This window comes from Polychytrium aggregatum (genome assembly GCF_025602895.1).
Source record: "Polychytrium aggregatum strain JEL109 chromosome Unknown BJ171scaffold_23, whole genome shotgun sequence".
NCBI lineage: Eukaryota > Fungi > Chytridiomycota > Chytridiomycetes > Polychytriales > Polychytrium > Polychytrium aggregatum.
Window position 1 is genome coordinate 340037 of NW_026516225.1, and position 15509 is coordinate 355545.

The 15509-nt window shown below is 60.3% G+C and overlaps 5 protein-coding genes across 5 annotated transcripts; 3 read left to right on the forward strand and 2 right to left on the reverse strand.

Annotated features, from left to right (window-relative positions):
• Positions 1-958: 958 nt before the first annotated feature.
• BJ171DRAFT_509229 (aldehyde dehydrogenase domain-containing protein) lies at positions 959-4364 on the reverse strand. The gene is made up of 11 exons (XM_053111364.1): positions 3970-4364; positions 3722-3882; positions 3529-3624; positions 3351-3394; positions 2900-3215; positions 2560-2706; positions 2252-2374; positions 2049-2124; positions 1822-1945; positions 1601-1664; positions 959-1168 (listed from the first exon to the last, which is right to left on the reverse strand). Exons 1-11 carry the CDS (start codon positions 4194-4196, stop codon positions 1089-1091), a joined length of 1458 nt encoding a protein of 485 aa, XP_052965745.1. The 5' UTR covers positions 4197-4364; the 3' UTR covers positions 959-1088.
• Positions 4365-4668: 304 nt separating this feature from the next.
• On the forward strand, positions 4669-6838 carry BJ171DRAFT_509233 (isoprenoid synthase domain-containing protein). Its single transcript, XM_053111365.1, has 3 exons — positions 4669-5231; positions 5434-5911; positions 6249-6838. Exons 1-3 carry the CDS (start codon positions 4786-4788, stop codon positions 6657-6659), a joined length of 1335 nt encoding a protein of 444 aa, XP_052965746.1. The 5' UTR covers positions 4669-4785; the 3' UTR covers positions 6660-6838.
• A 421-nt stretch (positions 6839-7259) lies between these two features.
• On the forward strand, positions 7260-8404 carry BJ171DRAFT_424979 (acyl-CoA-binding protein; the record flags this gene model as incomplete). The annotated part of the gene is made up of 4 exons (XM_053107696.1): positions 7260-7286; positions 7819-7936; positions 8136-8198; positions 8340-8404. 4 exons carry the CDS (start codon positions 7260-7262, stop codon positions 8402-8404), a joined length of 273 nt encoding a protein of 90 aa, XP_052965747.1.
• Positions 8405-8703: 299 nt separating this feature from the next.
• Positions 8704-10342, reverse strand: BJ171DRAFT_582813 (uncharacterized protein; the record flags this gene model as incomplete). The annotated part of the gene is made up of 2 exons (XM_053114217.1): positions 8704-10229; positions 10315-10342. The coding sequence occupies 2 exons, from the start codon at positions 10340-10342 to the stop codon at positions 8704-8706; spliced, it is 1554 nt and encodes a 517-aa protein (XP_052965748.1).
• Positions 10343-10641: 299 nt separating this feature from the next.
• On the forward strand, positions 10642-13978 carry BJ171DRAFT_509242 (adenylate cyclase associated N terminal-domain-containing protein). Its single transcript, XM_053111366.1, has 9 exons — positions 10642-11190; positions 11509-11594; positions 11818-11948; positions 12116-12235; positions 12415-12507; positions 12624-12709; positions 12819-12942; positions 13164-13347; positions 13640-13978. The coding sequence occupies exons 1-9, from the start codon at positions 10714-10716 to the stop codon at positions 13764-13766; spliced, it is 1428 nt and encodes a 475-aa protein (XP_052965749.1). The 5' UTR covers positions 10642-10713; the 3' UTR covers positions 13767-13978.
• Positions 13979-15509: the final 1531 nt, after the last annotated feature.

Here is a 15509-nt window from a genome sequence, read left to right on the forward strand (position 1 = left end):
CCGGGCCGGATTCGGGCCAGAGCCAGGCCGAAGAGCCGAGGGCGGCGGGTAAACCACGGCGCCGAGCCGGAGGGGAGAGGGGGGGGACGGGGCGAGGGCGGCAGTCTCTGTCGATCCACCAGCCGGGCGATCAGGCCAGAGAGCCGAGAGAGAGCGCGGGCGAGAGAAGGTGTTTGTGAGAGTGGCTGTGCGATGGTGTTAATTGCAGTGGCTGTTGTTAAGTTCAATGGCTGTTGTTAACCGCAGTCGGTGTGTCCAAAGCCAGGAGGAGCAAGGCCGCGACAAGAACGCCCACAACAAGCACGTCCAGCCCACGCAGAGCCATCAAGCGCACAAAGACTGGCAGCCAAGAAGCGGCCAAGAAACAGCCAAGCCAGCAATCAAACACACCGTCAACACATCGTCAAACACATCGTCAAACAAACCACCAAGCGAACAATCAGGCGAACAATCAGGCGAACAAACCGTCAAGCGAACAATCAGGCGAACAATAACACAAATGTTCAAACAAATCACCAAGCAAACACATTTATTACACCACATTCGCTCACTACCACACCCACTGCACACACTACACCACATCCGCAATATCAACAACGCGACGTGCCGCCCCCGGTGACCCGTGGCATGACCGCCCCCCGCCGGCAAGCCCTGCACCGCCCGCAAACAGCCGTGCCCTCGGCCTTGCTTGCCGGCTGCCCCCCATGCCCACCCTGCTCTGTATCCCGGTTCCCACGCTGGCTGCTCTCCCATCCTGGCTTCCTCCTCCCGACAATCCCCCGGTCCGCCAGCTCGCTGCTTGGGGGATAACAAACCATCGCGTCCTCCTGACAAATAGCAAACGACCGCCCAATGCCCCATGCACCCGTGGCTGCCCACGGCCCGTCCTGTGCCTAATGCCGCCCCCCGGACCAATCGGCTCTGCTTTGACAAATCGCCTGTCCCAGACACGCGGTGCCGTCGCCTGCCCTGGCATGCCATTCTTGGCAAGGCAAAGAACTGCCTAAACTCGCGCCGCTGGGGCTTCTATTGTCCAACAGCCATGGGCGTGCCTGCGCGCGCGCACCGTTGCCTGGCCGTGGCCCCACTCAGACATCCACTCGAATGTGCACCGACTTTGTGGCCGAGAACTGATCCAGTGCTGCCGACCCACACTCCTTGCCGATGCCTGTCGGCCCATCGGCCGGAACACCCACAGCCGCAGCCGCAGCCGCCGGCCGATTTCCCACACCCGGCAAGCCACCGCAACCACCGCAACCACCACCGCAATTTCCAATCCCGTCCGCACCCGCCAGATTCGCCGGGGGGGGGAGAAGCATGAGCACCCACGATAGGGCCGGCCCAGCCGGTCAATTAGGCAAATCGGCAAAAGTTTCAGGGCAGCCGCGAGCAGCCGTTGGCAGCGAACCGGGAGGCAACAAGCAGGGCCGCGATTAGGCAAAATAAGCTCCGACAAGCGTTGCTCCAGGCATGGCTCTTGGCTTGGGGCCATGACACTTCCTCGTCGCCAACAGAGTTTTGGCGGCATCGTGCTTACGGCACAGCGGAAGCAGTCTCCGGCACTCGGCGTTGCCAACCCCATCTCCCCGCGTTGTCTTACCGCTCATCTTTTGGCCGCCAAAGGGCAGATACGACGGCGTGTCGTTGTGGCAGTTTGCCCAGACCTGTGCGGATGCGGCAGCTGGTCAAGACAGACCCGCCAAGGACAGGCCGCCGCCTGGATGGCCAGAGCACCCGGCAACACATGCCGTCGTGCACCCGTCTCTGTCTGCTCAGTCGTTCGCTCGTGGACGACCATCCCATCACATTTCTCATGCTTACCAGGCCAACGTTCACGCGTCTGACAAACCGCTCGATCTCGGCGTTCTTTTCAGACCACACGCTGGCGGTGAGTCCGTATTGGGTGCCGTTCGTCCGCGCTATCGCTTCGTCCAGAGACTTGAATCTAGTGGATGCGCAATCAGGCTCTTCAACATTCCAAGCAGTCTGCTCATCTCATCCATGTAGGATTGCAGTGCAATCAGCAGTGCGATCGACGGGACACTCACGGCTTCATGACCACCAGAACGGGTCCAAACACTTCCGTCTGGCCAAGTTCGTCTGCATCATCCACGTTCTGGAACACTGGGTCCGAACCGTTTGAAAGGCGTGTCAGTATGTCTCATCGCATAGATACACTAAGCGCACCTCTCCGAGCCGTCGCTGCATGGTGCGGCTGGATCTCCGACCAGCGCTCTCTCCCGACATGTACCTGTGGGCTCGACAAAGTACCCGCTTGATCCGTGACGACTCCCGCCTGCGACCAGCTGGATGTGGGCTTGTTGTTTGGCTCTTTCGATGAACTGTCGGACGTTTTCAAAGTGCCGTTCGTCCACTGCAGCGTACGCGATGATGCAGTTCGGGGTAAGTGTCAGGCTCGGTATCTTTGGCAGCGTATCGACATTGCTCATCGCCATTAGAATGTCCGTTCGCACCATTTTTGCTCTTGCACGTCCCTACAGCAACCACTATCGTTGGCAGCTGCAACGGCTCGCTGTCACAACTGTTCTGCAAACCTACCCAGAGGGCCCAGATCCGTGCGCTCGTCCATGTTGTCTCCGATTTGGATCTTGCGGATCCGTGCCAGAAGCTTCTGCATAAAGACATCGTGGATTGTCTCGTCCAAGAACAGGCGCGAGGCCGCACAGCAGTTCTGTCCAGCGTTGCCTGAGAGAGAAAATAGAGGGTCAAACTTGCTCGATGGCCGAGTCATCTCGAGGGGGGGGGGAGGAAAGCCGTGGAAAGATCCTAGGTCTCCTCAAGCGGAGGGAGTATACTTCTGTTCCTCGGCGACACTTTGCCCCATCCCAGCTCCCCCTTCTTCTCCTACTCTTCCTTTTCTTCTTCCCGTCGTCCTTACCAAAGGCCGCATCGACGAGACCTTCAACAGCCAAGTCCAGATCCGCACTTGGACAGACCACAAACGCGTTCTTGCCACCGAGCTCGAGGATAACTCGCTTCATTGCCCTGGCGGCTGTGGCCCCGATCGCTGCTCCCGTCTGGGTCGAGCCCGTGAATGAAATCAAGTCGATCTCGGGGTGCTCGCAGATCTGCTGGCTGCTCTCGGCACCCCCGGGCAGGACCGTGAGAACGCCGGGTGGCAGATGCGCTGATGCGAGCGAGGCCATATACAATGTCGAGAGCGGCGTTTGTGGCGGCGGCTTGATGACAACGGTCTGGATCATGATCATATCGTGAGTGTCAGTCGTGGATGCGAGTAGCCTGAGGGGGAGGGACAGCTCGAAGCACGAACGGCTCAAGGCAGATGGCATCGTGATGCAGCAGTCATCTGGGGAGCCGTTGGCACTTGCATTTCCACAAGCCAGAGCCGGGGCCAGCTTCCAAACGGCAATCACTATCGGTAAGTTGGCGAGTAGGAGGAGGAGGTCGTTGGTGTCGATGCCAGCCCTTCAGCCCGGCCGTTCCTGCACCGCGCCGAAGCCATGCACGACAACTGCTGTGTGCAGACTCCCGATGCATCGATCATACATAGTGGATAGTTGAAGGCAGTAACCAGCGCCGTGACGCCGACGGGCTCGCGCTGGGTGAATGTGCGGAACCGGGGGTTGACGCTAAACGTCCGGCCTGGCAACAGACGGTCAAGTCAGAGGGCATCGTCGCTGCCTTGCCATCGACAGCCGCACGCTGGAGCAGCCATCACAAAGCTCACAGCCTTTCCCACCTTCGATCTTGTCAGCGTGGCCCGCAAAGTACTGCAGATAGTCGATCGTCGACTCGACGTCCCATCGCGCATCCCGAATCGTCTTGCCACCGAGCGCTTCCAGGAAACTCAGTTCATCGATGTGGGCACGAAAGGCGCTGGCAATGCCCAGGAGCGCATCTCTGTCGTTGCACAGCACACAGAAATCAGACTCCAGCAACGAGCCCTCCTCTCGGGCCAGGCCAGGCTCTCGATCTATCCTTGCGTACCTTCGTTCGCTCCCGGTGGTCAGCTTCCAAGACTGGAAGGCTGTCCGGGCACTTGCTACTCCGCGCTGGATCGTCGTGGGGGTGGAGTCGTAGACATGGTGGATGACGGATGATGTTACTGGACATACGATGGGGCGCCGGAATGCAGATGCCTCTTCCTTGACGAACGAGTTTCCGATAAACGATGCTGTCAGCGGCTCGAGCAGCGCCTTCCTGGAATGGTTCATGGCGAGGACGACTCTGAGCAAAAACTGCAGGCTTGGGCAGGGAGCTCAAACAGACGTGGACTGGATCGCAGGACGATGCAGATGGATCTGGGCAGCTATCGGCGGGCCTTGAGCGGATATCGACCGGCCTTGACGAGTCCTGAGGAGCCAGCACTCCCAGCAGCGACGATGGCGGTGGGATGTAAACCAGGGTGCATGCGCCAGCCACCCCGGCACGAGAAAGCCAGGACCGATCGCTGCGCACTCTCCCGCGAATCGGAAACGGTGGCACCCCGGCCAATCGAAAAAATTGATAGTGTTACTGCCCGGTTTGGGAACCGCGGCACGTGGCACAAACACATCCCCTGGCTCGATCCGCTCTGATGGCCCCGTCCAGCCAGCCTCGAACCAGCCAGCCAGCCTCGAACCAGCGAGCCAGCCAGCCAACCACAAATGAGGAGGCAGCACTTTTCTGTATCTGCATACGCATCCACATCTGCGTCTGCGTTTGCATCTGCGTTTGCATCTGCGTTTGCCCCAGGTCTGCTCCTTCCAGCGCCTGCTCCTTTCAGCACCAGCCACAGCCCTTCCCCAAAGACCCTCATCCACAATGGCTGCCAAGGCGTTTATGGCCTCGCTGATGTACCCAGACGAGCTCCACGCCCTCATCAAGTGGAAGCTCTCCGAGTCCAAGACCTCGGAGATGTTTGCGGACCGCTCCAAGGTCCCGCCAGAGTCGGATCCCCAGCACAACTATGCCCTCTGCTACTACTACCTCAACATGTGCTCCCGCTCGTTCGCCCGAGTCATCCAGGAGCTGGACGACGAGCTTCGCCACCCCGTCTGCATCTTCTATCTGGTGCTGCGCGGGCTCGACACCATCGAGGACGACATGACCCTTGATGTGAAGAAAAAGTGCGATATCCTGCGCCGCTTCGATCAGATCATCCACCAGCGCGGATGGAACTTTCAAGAGTCTGGCCCGAACGAGGCCGACGCTCCCCTGGTCAAGGAGTTTGAGGTCGTCATCGAGGAGTTCCTGAGTCTCAAGGAGCCGTAAGTGCCAGAGCGCCCTCCCCCTGTCCCGCCCATGCCCAAGTGGCCATCTGGGACGTTGCTTTCTGGACAGCGGCACTCATGGCTGACCAGATCGCAGGTGTCGAGTCCATCGTGATTGGCCATGGGTGGGCCCTTTCCACTGCCGGCTCCGACTCACCCGACCCCTTCACTCCAATGTACTTCCGTCTCATCGCCACAGCTATCAAAAGGTCATTGCCGATATTGCCAAGCGCATGGGCTGCGGATTTGCCGACTTTTGTGAAGGAAAGAAGGTCGTCACGATCGAAGACTACAACCTGTACACTCACTATGCCGCCGGCCTCGTCGGCCTCGGTCTCACCGGCCTGTTTGCGGCCTCGGGACTCGAGGACCCCAATCTGGACCAGTTCCCGGACCTGGCCAACGAAATGGGTCTGTTCCTCCAGAAGGTCAATATCATCAAGGACTTTTACGAGGATCTGCAGGACGGTCGTCGATTCTGGCCCAAGGAGATCTGGGAGCAGTACGTCCCCGAGGGCGAGGACATGGCCGTCCTGGCCCTTCCCGACAACCGCGAGCGTGCCCTGGCTTGCCTGAACCACATGTGCGCCGACGCCCTCAAGCTGGTGCCCAGCTGCCTGGAGTACATGTCCAAGCTGCGCAACCCCTCGGTGATCCGATTCTGCGCCATCCCCCAGGTACGTTGTGTCGAACCCGCAAGTTTCAGACCGCAGCTCGTGCTTGGCAGCGGCAGCCGATTCGTCCGGGCAGGGAGAGGGTGTGACACTGATGGTGGCGTGTGGTGAGCTCAAAGGGCCATCCATCGATGGCGAAGAGCCGGCCAAACTGGCACCGGAGCGGCAACGCTGCGACTCGCGCCATGTTGTCGGTGCCTGTTGTCGGCGTTTGTCGTCGGTACTTGCTGTTGGCGCCGACCTTGATGCTCCACAAACCCGTCCTGTCTTTCGTAGCCATCGCTCTGACACTGCTTTCCTGCACCTCCCCAATGCCCCCGTGCGCAACCGGATTTGCTAGCTCATGGCCATCGCCACCATCTCGCTCTTCTTCAACAACCGCATCATCTTTGAGCGAGCCGGCCTCAAGATCCGCCGTGGCCTTACTGTCAAGCTCATTTTCCAGTCCAACACCTTCGACAGCATCAAGGGTGTGTACGAGCAGTACGCCTACGAGCTCGGCGACAAGAACCATGCTGCCTGCAACTCCAAGAACCCGTTCGACAAGTCCTTCATCCCCATCGGCACCTCCCTTGCCAACATTGTCAAGTGGATCCAGATCAACGATGCCAAGCTGGGCGTCAAGCGCACACGCCAGGGCCAGTTTGACTACATCACCAACATCGGCCTCATCCTGGCCATCATCACGCTGACCATTGGATTCTGGCTGCAGTACACCGAGGCGGCCTCCCGGACCATCAAGGAGCTTTGATCGCCACCAGCTGGCCGCTGCCTGGGTTGCTTTCCTCACTCGGACGTGCGCCGCCAATCGTGCGAGAGACTTGATGCTTCTGCGTGACGGCGCCTTGACCGGAGGTCATGAGCAGCCCAGTAACATCCCCCCCCCGAGTCGGGTCTGAATAACTACCCAAATGCTGCTTTGCGTCCAAACAAGCGGATCTCGCCCAGCCGCATATGGTGGGATAGAGATGGGAGGTGGTCCGAGTCTGGTGCATCTGTCTCGCACGCGAGCTCGTCTCCCAGCCATCGCCGATGCAGCCACAGCCCGCCACCGACGCTGCTCCTCTCGCACTCGCCCGTCCATTCGCTCGCCCATTCCGAGCGCCAGCCCCGCCATGGGTGTGGATATTATCCAGGCGAGCGAGGGAAACCTTGCTCTCGCTTGTCGATGCATCCACAGGACCACAGACTCACATGGCCCGTCCGTGCGCAGCGCGTGTCCGGCCAATCGCCGTCGCCGCCCTCGTCCTCCCCCCTCGTATTTGCGCTTTTCGATCGCCCTGCTTCGTCTCTGTCTCAACCAAGTCATCGCCCTCACCACCGATCCCGTCGCCGCCACCACCTCATAACCATGTCTGACCCCGCTTCCACCAACAACGTAGGTCTCGTCGTTCGATCCTTGCGTCTCCGTCTCGGTCTGCTTCTCTGTCTATCTGCTCCCCCCTGTCTGTCGCTGCTGGCTGGTCGGTTGGCTGTCCTCGCCGGCTTGCTCCCTCCGTCAGGGCTCGCTCCGCTTGTGTGGCTCTCGGGCTGTTTCGGCCATGAGTTGTTCCGCCATCGGCTGCGCTCTCCAGGCTCTCGGCAGCATCGGCTAGTGGCACTTTTTTTGTTTCTCTGTCCGCTGCCCGCCGAGCCTGGACGACATTGGCTCGGAGACGTGTGGTCCTCGTTGGCGATGCGTCTCTGGAATCAGCTCTCGTGGCTGGGGGGAGGATTTCGCCCAGACGTGTGCGGTTCTTGGCTCCTGGCCGGGCTTGCAATCCACATGCTTTCTTTCCAGCGCGCAGACCTGCCTCCCTCGCCCTCTCGGCCAACTGCCCCTCGTTTCGAACGGGCCGGACTTCTTGCTTGTCCGGTGAGGCCCGTTCCTGATCTCTGACCCTGCTCTGTGGGCTCCTCGTTGTATCCAGGCCGAGTTCATCAAGGCTGCTGAGGACGTCAAGAACCTCCCCAACAAGCCCTCCAACGTCGAGCTCCTTGCTCTCTACGCCCACTTCAAGCAGGGCATCAACGGCGACAACACCACCGGTGCGTATGGCGTGCTCTTCTCTCACTGCCGGTTCGTCCGGATCTGTCCAGCCCAGCCCAGCGCTGCTGCCAGATGCGAGTTGGTTCCCCCCGGTGGCCCATGACCCCGACTGATTGATGGGGGCGAGTGGCCTGTCCGCTCGAGCTGTGTCCGACACCCACAAACCTATTGCTGATTCATCTCTTGTGGCGCCCACAGCCCAGCCCCATATGTTCGATCTCCAGGCCAAGGCCAAGTGGACCGCCTGGACCAACCTCAAGGGTAAGCCTCGCACTGGCGCTGCTCTGCTCTGCTCGTGGTACCTCGGGGTCTGTGAGCGTCTGCCTCGCCCATCCCAATTGCTGACCAGCACCGCACCTAACAACACCCCCTTCTCCCTTGTACATGCGCAATCCGACCCAGGCACCACCAAGGAAGCCGCTCAGGCCAAGTACATCGAGCTGGTCAAGGAGCTCCAGCAGAAGTAAACTCGCCGCGGACAGCCGTCTGTTGCGATCCTCGGCGCCGACAGCCCCGTTCGATGTCTGATGGACGCTGTCCTGATCGAGAATGTAATAAAGCGCTCACAAACCGACATCGAGATGACCGCATCTACTTTGAGAGCAGCATCGCACGCGTATGTATGTATCTCTGTATCTATGTACCTATGTATGCATTTATGTGCGAATGCCAGCAGACCTACATCGACGACTGGCACGCCGTGACCATTGCTCATGGCAGCGCTGCTGGAACAAATGCTGGATCTCGGCATCCCGTCCCGCTGTGTTCATCGGCGTTTCCCTGTAGGCTCGTGCGGATCAAAGCTCTTGTCGGATCTGCTGCGTTTCCTGTCCCAGAGCAATGCGATCCGCCGCTGCGGCCCTTCGACGAGGGTGCCGTCGACGACAGCGCTGGCTCGTTTCAGACAGACGCCCTCTTCCCGATCCCTATCCAGCTCGCTCTGCCATCGCTCCAGCGCGGCGAGATCCGAGCGATCCAGCGACCAGGCGATGGCATCTCCCCAGTCCACCAGGGTCGTGTCATTCCAGTCCAGGGACCGGCCAACACCCTCGGACTGCACCTTCTCGGCCCAATCGAACTGGTCAAACATCAGCGGAACGACGATTTGCTTGATGCCTGCACACAGACAAGCAGCCACGATCCCGGCCCCTCCGTGGTGAACGGCAGCGTTGAAGAGGGGCAGATACTTTGAGTGCGAAACCGGCCGATCCCAGACCCTGATGTGGTCAGATGCAGCAGACTGCAAAGCCTTTGTCAGGGGTGATCCGGCAGTGACTTGCCAGAGAACATGGCATCCGGCCAGCCGCATCGCAAAGGCGACCTTGCGCACGAAGTTGCAGAGGACAGAGGGTCCGTCGCCGGGCTGCGGCGAGTGTGTCTCGGCCAGCTCCGGACAAAGCGTCTCCATCGATCCAAAAGTCACAAACACCTTTGGGGCCTGAGGGTTGCTGTTCACAAATGCCAGGATCGGATCATGCTCGGCGGTCTCGGGGCCTGAGTTGCTTGGTGGTTCGCTCTCGTTGGTCTCGGCGTACTCGGCCCGGCCAAAGACCTGCCCAGGATCAAAGTGCCCAAGAACATGGGCTCCAGGGACAGACCCTGCCCACCTGGAGTTCATTGGAAGCAGCAGCGGAATGTCCGGATACTCGAGAGCTCCATGGTCCTGGCGTGCGCTGACGACCGACTCGGGCAGACCAAGCGATGTGCGCCATCGACCAATGTCGTCGAGGCAAAGCCGCCAGATCCAGAGGCGGAAATCCGGAGGACAGATTGCTGTCTGGGCGTTGCTGCGGTCTGCATTGACAGGGCGGGCACTCTCGACGGCAGGACATGTGCCGCCTTGCTCGCCGCTGTCGGCAGCATCGACAGCATCGGTAGCATCGGCAGCTTCCATGGTCATCGTCACGATATCCGCCCAGAGTGTCGGCGGCATGGCGAAAGGCCTGTGGGTCGGCAGGAACGGCGAGACGGCGATCGAGCCCACATCGGCTGCCTCGGCAAGGGCATGTGCTTCAAGGGCAAAGAGGTTGAAGACGACGAGATCAAAATCGAGCGAGCGACATTCGGCCAGCCTTGCGAGCTCGATCTGGCGCCGGGTGTGTTTCGAGACATGGTCCAGGTCGCTGTTGAGCTGCCCATCGGTGCCGCAGGAGCGGAAGCGCATGGCTGGCTCGGGGTGAACATGCCGGAAGGTGGAGATGTGATCCGAGTGGGTAAAGAACACGATTTGGTCACCCAAGTGCGCTCGATGCAGGGCCAGCTGCAAGGCAAACAGCACATCGCCCATCGACCCTGGGATGGTGGAGATGGGAGCATAAGCACGAACAGATGGAGCCAGAGATGGACGGGCGCTTGGAAGCAGCAGACGGAGCATTACCCAGGGCAGCAAACAGCAGCGTCGGCATATTGTTTTGGGCGAGGTCGAGGTCGAGGTTGATGAATGGAAGAGACGGATGGACTGGAGTGGTGTTCGAGCTGGATGGCGAAGATTGGAAGTGCAGTTGCACTATCAAAACTATTAAAACATCCTCATGAACACTATTAAAACATCCACATCAACGCTATCGATAGCACCAAGATCCATCCCTCCTCTCGTTCGCTCCCGCACACCCCCGGCCTCGCCTCTGCGCAGCCACCAGGGGGGTGGATGGATTGGCCAGCCCGCCTTCGATCATTGTTGGCGTCCTCGCGCCAGGCTGGCATCGTCTTCATCTGCTCTTTCCCTCCCATCTCATCGCCCTCGCCCGCGTCCTTCTGATCGCATCGTCCTCCCGCCATGTCCGAATCTGCCCTCTCCAACATCCTCAAGCGTCTCGAGTCTGCCACCGTCCGTCTCGAGGAGATTGCCCAGCAGCGCACCCTGGGCGTCCCCGCCGCCTCGGCCACCCCCGGCACCAGCTCGCCCTCGGTGCCTTCGCCCGGTGGAGCCGCCGTTCCCGTGGCCCTTGCCGAGTTTGACGACCTCATCAACGGCCCCGTCGCCGACTTTGTCAACCAGTCGGCTGCCATCAACGATCTTGTCAAGGAGCAGGTCGGCTACCTCACCGAGGCCTTCCGCGCCCAGCGCGCCCTGATCCAAATCGCCGCGGCCTCCAAGAAGCCCGACGTCCCCACCATCCAGGAGCTCCTCAAGTCCACCAACGCCGCTGTCGAGAAGATCACCAACATCAAGGACTCGAACCGCCCCTCTCCCTTCTTCAACCATCTGTCGACCGTCGCCGAGGGCATTCCCGCCCTCGGCTGGGTTGTTGTTGTGAGTGACCCTGGCTCTGTGTGTGCTCGGATGGGACACTGGGTGGGGCTCAGTTGTCCTGGCTGGTCTGCCAAGACACACGGGCAGTGGCGGCCAATCGGTGTGCATTGGCTCTCCGAGGGTTCGTTTGGTGGCTGAGCGTCCCGCAATCATGGAGCGGTCTTGGGCGGGTGGACATGCTCCGGCAGCGGCCTACTTCCTGGGACTTGGTCTGCCTGGCTCGAGATTCCGCTTACCATGGCGGATCGAATGCCATCCACAGCGACGGTATATCTCACATCCTTTCCTGGCTCTTCGGTCGTGGTTGTGCTCACGCAGGAGCCCGCCCCTGCTCCCTTTGTCGGCGAGATGAAGGATTCGGCCCAGTTTTATGCCAACCGTGTTGTCAAGGAGTACAAGGATAAGTAAGCATCGCCGAGTGTACCGGAACAGATGCAGGATGGGCTACAAAGAGAGGGCCTGGATGGCATGAGACCGGTCGGCGTATGTCCTGGTCGCTACCACTCTTCCGGGCTGAGTGGATTCGGACCGATTCAAGCAGCATGCAATTGGTTGCTTGTTGCTTGCTGCTTGCTCCTTGCAAAATGCATTGGCTGACTTGTGGCTCGCCGCTGCTTTACTATCCAGGGACCGTGCCCATGTCGAGTGGACCCGGGCCTACATCAGCATCCTGACGGATCTCCAGCAGTACGTCAAGAAGTGGCACACCACCGGCCTGGCCTGGAACCCCAAGGGCGGCGATGCCAAGAGCTTCAACGGTAAGTACCACCAGAGAGGACAAGTCGTCCCCGCCTTCTTTGCCCCAGCTGTGGTGCCCGATCAACTAGGTCAACCCCAATCGAGGCTGTTTCAGTCCAGTGCTGGGCTTTGCCGAAAGCGCCTCCACTGACTGCGATCACATCAACATCAACATCAACATCCACAGCCGCTGCCCCTACCGCTACTCCCCCTCCCACTCCCGCCAACGCCGCCACCCCCTCTCCCTTGCGCCCTGCGGTTGCAGCCAATCTCTTCAGCGAGCTGAACAAGGACGGTCTCACCACCGGTAATGATTCGATTGTTTTCGGACGACACGTCTTGTCGTTGACGTTTGGAATCGGTGCTGATGCAGTCGACGCAGTCGATGCGGCGAGTGACTGTGATGTGGAGGACGAAGCAGGCGGACTCGGTGCGTTACGCTGCCGGCTGGCCGTACGGCTGACCGTACAACCCTTTGCAATGTAGGTCTGCGCAAGGTCGACAAGTCCGAGATGACCCACAAGAACCCCGAACTGCGTGCCACCAGCGTTGTTCCGTCCACCCCGGCCCATGCTCCTGGTAGTGCCGGTTTCGTGCAGCGATATCCCGCGGCTTGCGAGCAGTTTTGTCGCCTGTGGAGATGCGTGGAGGCAGAGCGAGTATGTGAACTGACGAATCGACGTTACTGTTGCCAGCCGCTGCTGCCGCCGCCCCCAAGTTTGGTGGCGCTGCCCCGAAGGCTCCCCCCAAGTTTGCTCTTGAGGGTAACAAGTGGGTGGTTGTAAGTATCTGTGCGAGACTCGTCGACGGTGTCGGTGCGCTCGGAGGCTCGGGTGGCCAACTCTCAAGTGTCATCGCCACTGCTAACCCAATCGATGATATGTGTGCAGGAAAACCAACCCAGCGGCGCCAACATCACCATTGACCAGGCCGAGGTCAAGCACGTCGTCTATATCTACAACTGCACCCAGTGCACCATCCAGATCAAGAGCAAGGTCAACGCCATCACCATTGGTAAGCGGCCCGAGTTTGCCCATCGGCATTTGTGCATGTGTGGTCCGCGAGCATAGTGTGCATGTCCGACATGCGATTGCAGCGGTATCAGCCCCCCTCCTGGAGTGAGCATCCTTACCAGGGAATATCAGAGACATGGGTGCCGCCAGGTATTGCTTGATCTGTTCTGTGAGAGCAAGGCTGAGGTTGCGGCCCCGTCGTTTGACTCTCTACGCCTCCAGACGGCTCCAAAAAGGTCGGCGTCGTTATCGACAACGTGGTCTCGACCATCGACATTGTCAACTGCAAGTCGGCCCAGGTGCAGGTTCTTGGCAAGGCTCCCACCGTTGTTGTCGACAAGACCGATGGCCTCCAGCTCTTCCTGTCCCCCGCGTGCCTCGACGTCGAGCTGCTGTCGGCAAAGAGGTGGGTGGTATCTTTGGTCTGCTGGGCGGTCCGGCGCCCGGATGTCCCCGGAGGACATCGGAGGATAGTGGCAGCTGACACTTGCTGCTGACACGCATTTGAGCATGCGCGTTGTCCATCTGGTTTCCATCTATCGGTCTTATGGATCGACTGGCTGTTCTGCCTCGATGCGTCCCCCGCGTGTGCCCTTTGCTGACCTCGGCTCTGGTCTTTTCTGTCGCCACCGCTCACTCCGCTTGCGCCTCGGCGTCTCTGCGTCGCCCTCCGCCTTTCCGCCTGGGGGGGGGGGCAGCTCCGAGATGAACGTCTCGATCCAGGGTGCCGACGGCGACTATGTCGAGAAGCCTGTTCCCGAGCAGTTCAAGACCACCATCGTCAACGGCTCGCTCGTCACCGTCCCTGTCGAGCACAAGGGCTAAACAGCCTGCGCGAGCCTGGACGCAGCCTCGATGCAGTCGAGCACTCTTCAGAGACGGCCCTGCCGATGCGACTGAACAATTGTCTCTGCGGCCCAGCTATAAATCCATACCTCTCACTCCACCTCTCTTCTTCCGGTCATTTGTAAACATGCGGCGTGCTTTCTGTATGTGAATACGGCGAATCCCAAAATATAGCCCACCGCTCAATTGACTCCTGGTCTGGCGACTTGTTGGCAGCTCCGTCGCGATCTATTCTCGACCTGCTCGCCCCCCCCCACTATTCCGAGTCTGCGCCGCCGCCCATGTTCCTTGCTGGTCGCGAGGCTCGGGGTCGCTTCGTCCTCCCCACGGCGTCACGTCCGTGATGCTCGCCGGAAGGGCCGGGCGGGATCGGCTCATCATGGAGTCTTTGGATCTAAGTATTCACATGGAATGCCTTGTGATGAGATGAGATGCTTTGTGATGAGTTGAACTGAGACGAAATGCGGCGTGGTGCGATGTGCTTCCCACGGCCTCCGATGTGCCTCTGGCTTCAGGTGGACTCGCGTGCCATGACCAAGTCAGTAAAAGTCCTCCTACCTCTCCAAGGATATCGGACACCGGCCCCCTCCTCTCCCATCTCCATTCGCAATGGTCGGGCGACTGCCCTGAGGGAGGGAGGCACTCGGGGTACGGAAGGCACTGCGTGGAGGGTACAATCTTGGCTCCAGCTGGGCAGGACTGCTTGTCTGTGCAGGTGCCTCTTGGTCTCGTTTGCTCACTCGACGCAAACAATCTCATGTCTGGAGGAAGGCGGAGGGGCCGTTGGTCTCGGACGGGTGCCTGTGGCTCGATTCCCGCCGATGAGCGCCCAGCGACGGCTGCCGGTGCCCAGGCGTGTCGGCTGGAGCGGAGAGGCAGCGCCCGCCAGGTATTTGGCCAGAGTGCCGATGAGAGAGGGCCGCAGTGTGATGGGTCGGGGCTCGGTGGAGAGGGGGGTGGGGCCAGAGCGACTGCACCAGCGTGACGGACGCTGGCTTCATTTTGGGGGGCAAGGACGTCGATGACCCAGGCCAGAGCAAGGACATGTCGCCAGAGACAAATGCCGGAGGAGGGGGGTGGGTCGCGGCTGGGATCTTTCGGGGACGAAGGGGCGTGAGAAAGCGGGCCCTGGAGGCACCATGGAGCGGTCTCGGCCAGCTGATGCGCGGGTCGCAGCAAAGGACCGGCCGTCGCAAATGAAGCCTTTGTGCCTCTGGGCAGACGGCCACCAAAGGATATCCAGACTTCCCATACTGTGCTGCCACGACAACAATCGCCCCAGCAGGCATCGAGACGCAGTGCGGCTGGAGGCGCCGCGACAACACGCCTCTGCCCACTGACGACACCAACATGTCAGCGAGAATGCCCACAGAGTCCCTGGGTTTGGGGCAGCGCGGAGGGAGCCACCGTCACCCCAGTCAACAAGGCAAGACGCAAGGCCGGAGGCGGCAGGAGCGAGCGGGCGCACCAGCGGCCAAGGTGAAATGAGGCAGTAAATGAAATGCGGCTGCAGAGGGTGGTGCGAAATGAAAGTCGCCAAAGAGGCTATGCGGGGACAGAGAGCAAGGGGGACATGCAAAGTAGCACCACCGATGCGATCCAGAACAACCGCAGTGCGAATGCGCAAATGCTTGGGCGAGCTGCTTGCGCCACTCGGGCGGGTGTCAACTGCGTCGCAGCAGAGTCGAGTCGAAGCACTGAATACCGCTCGGCACACACGGG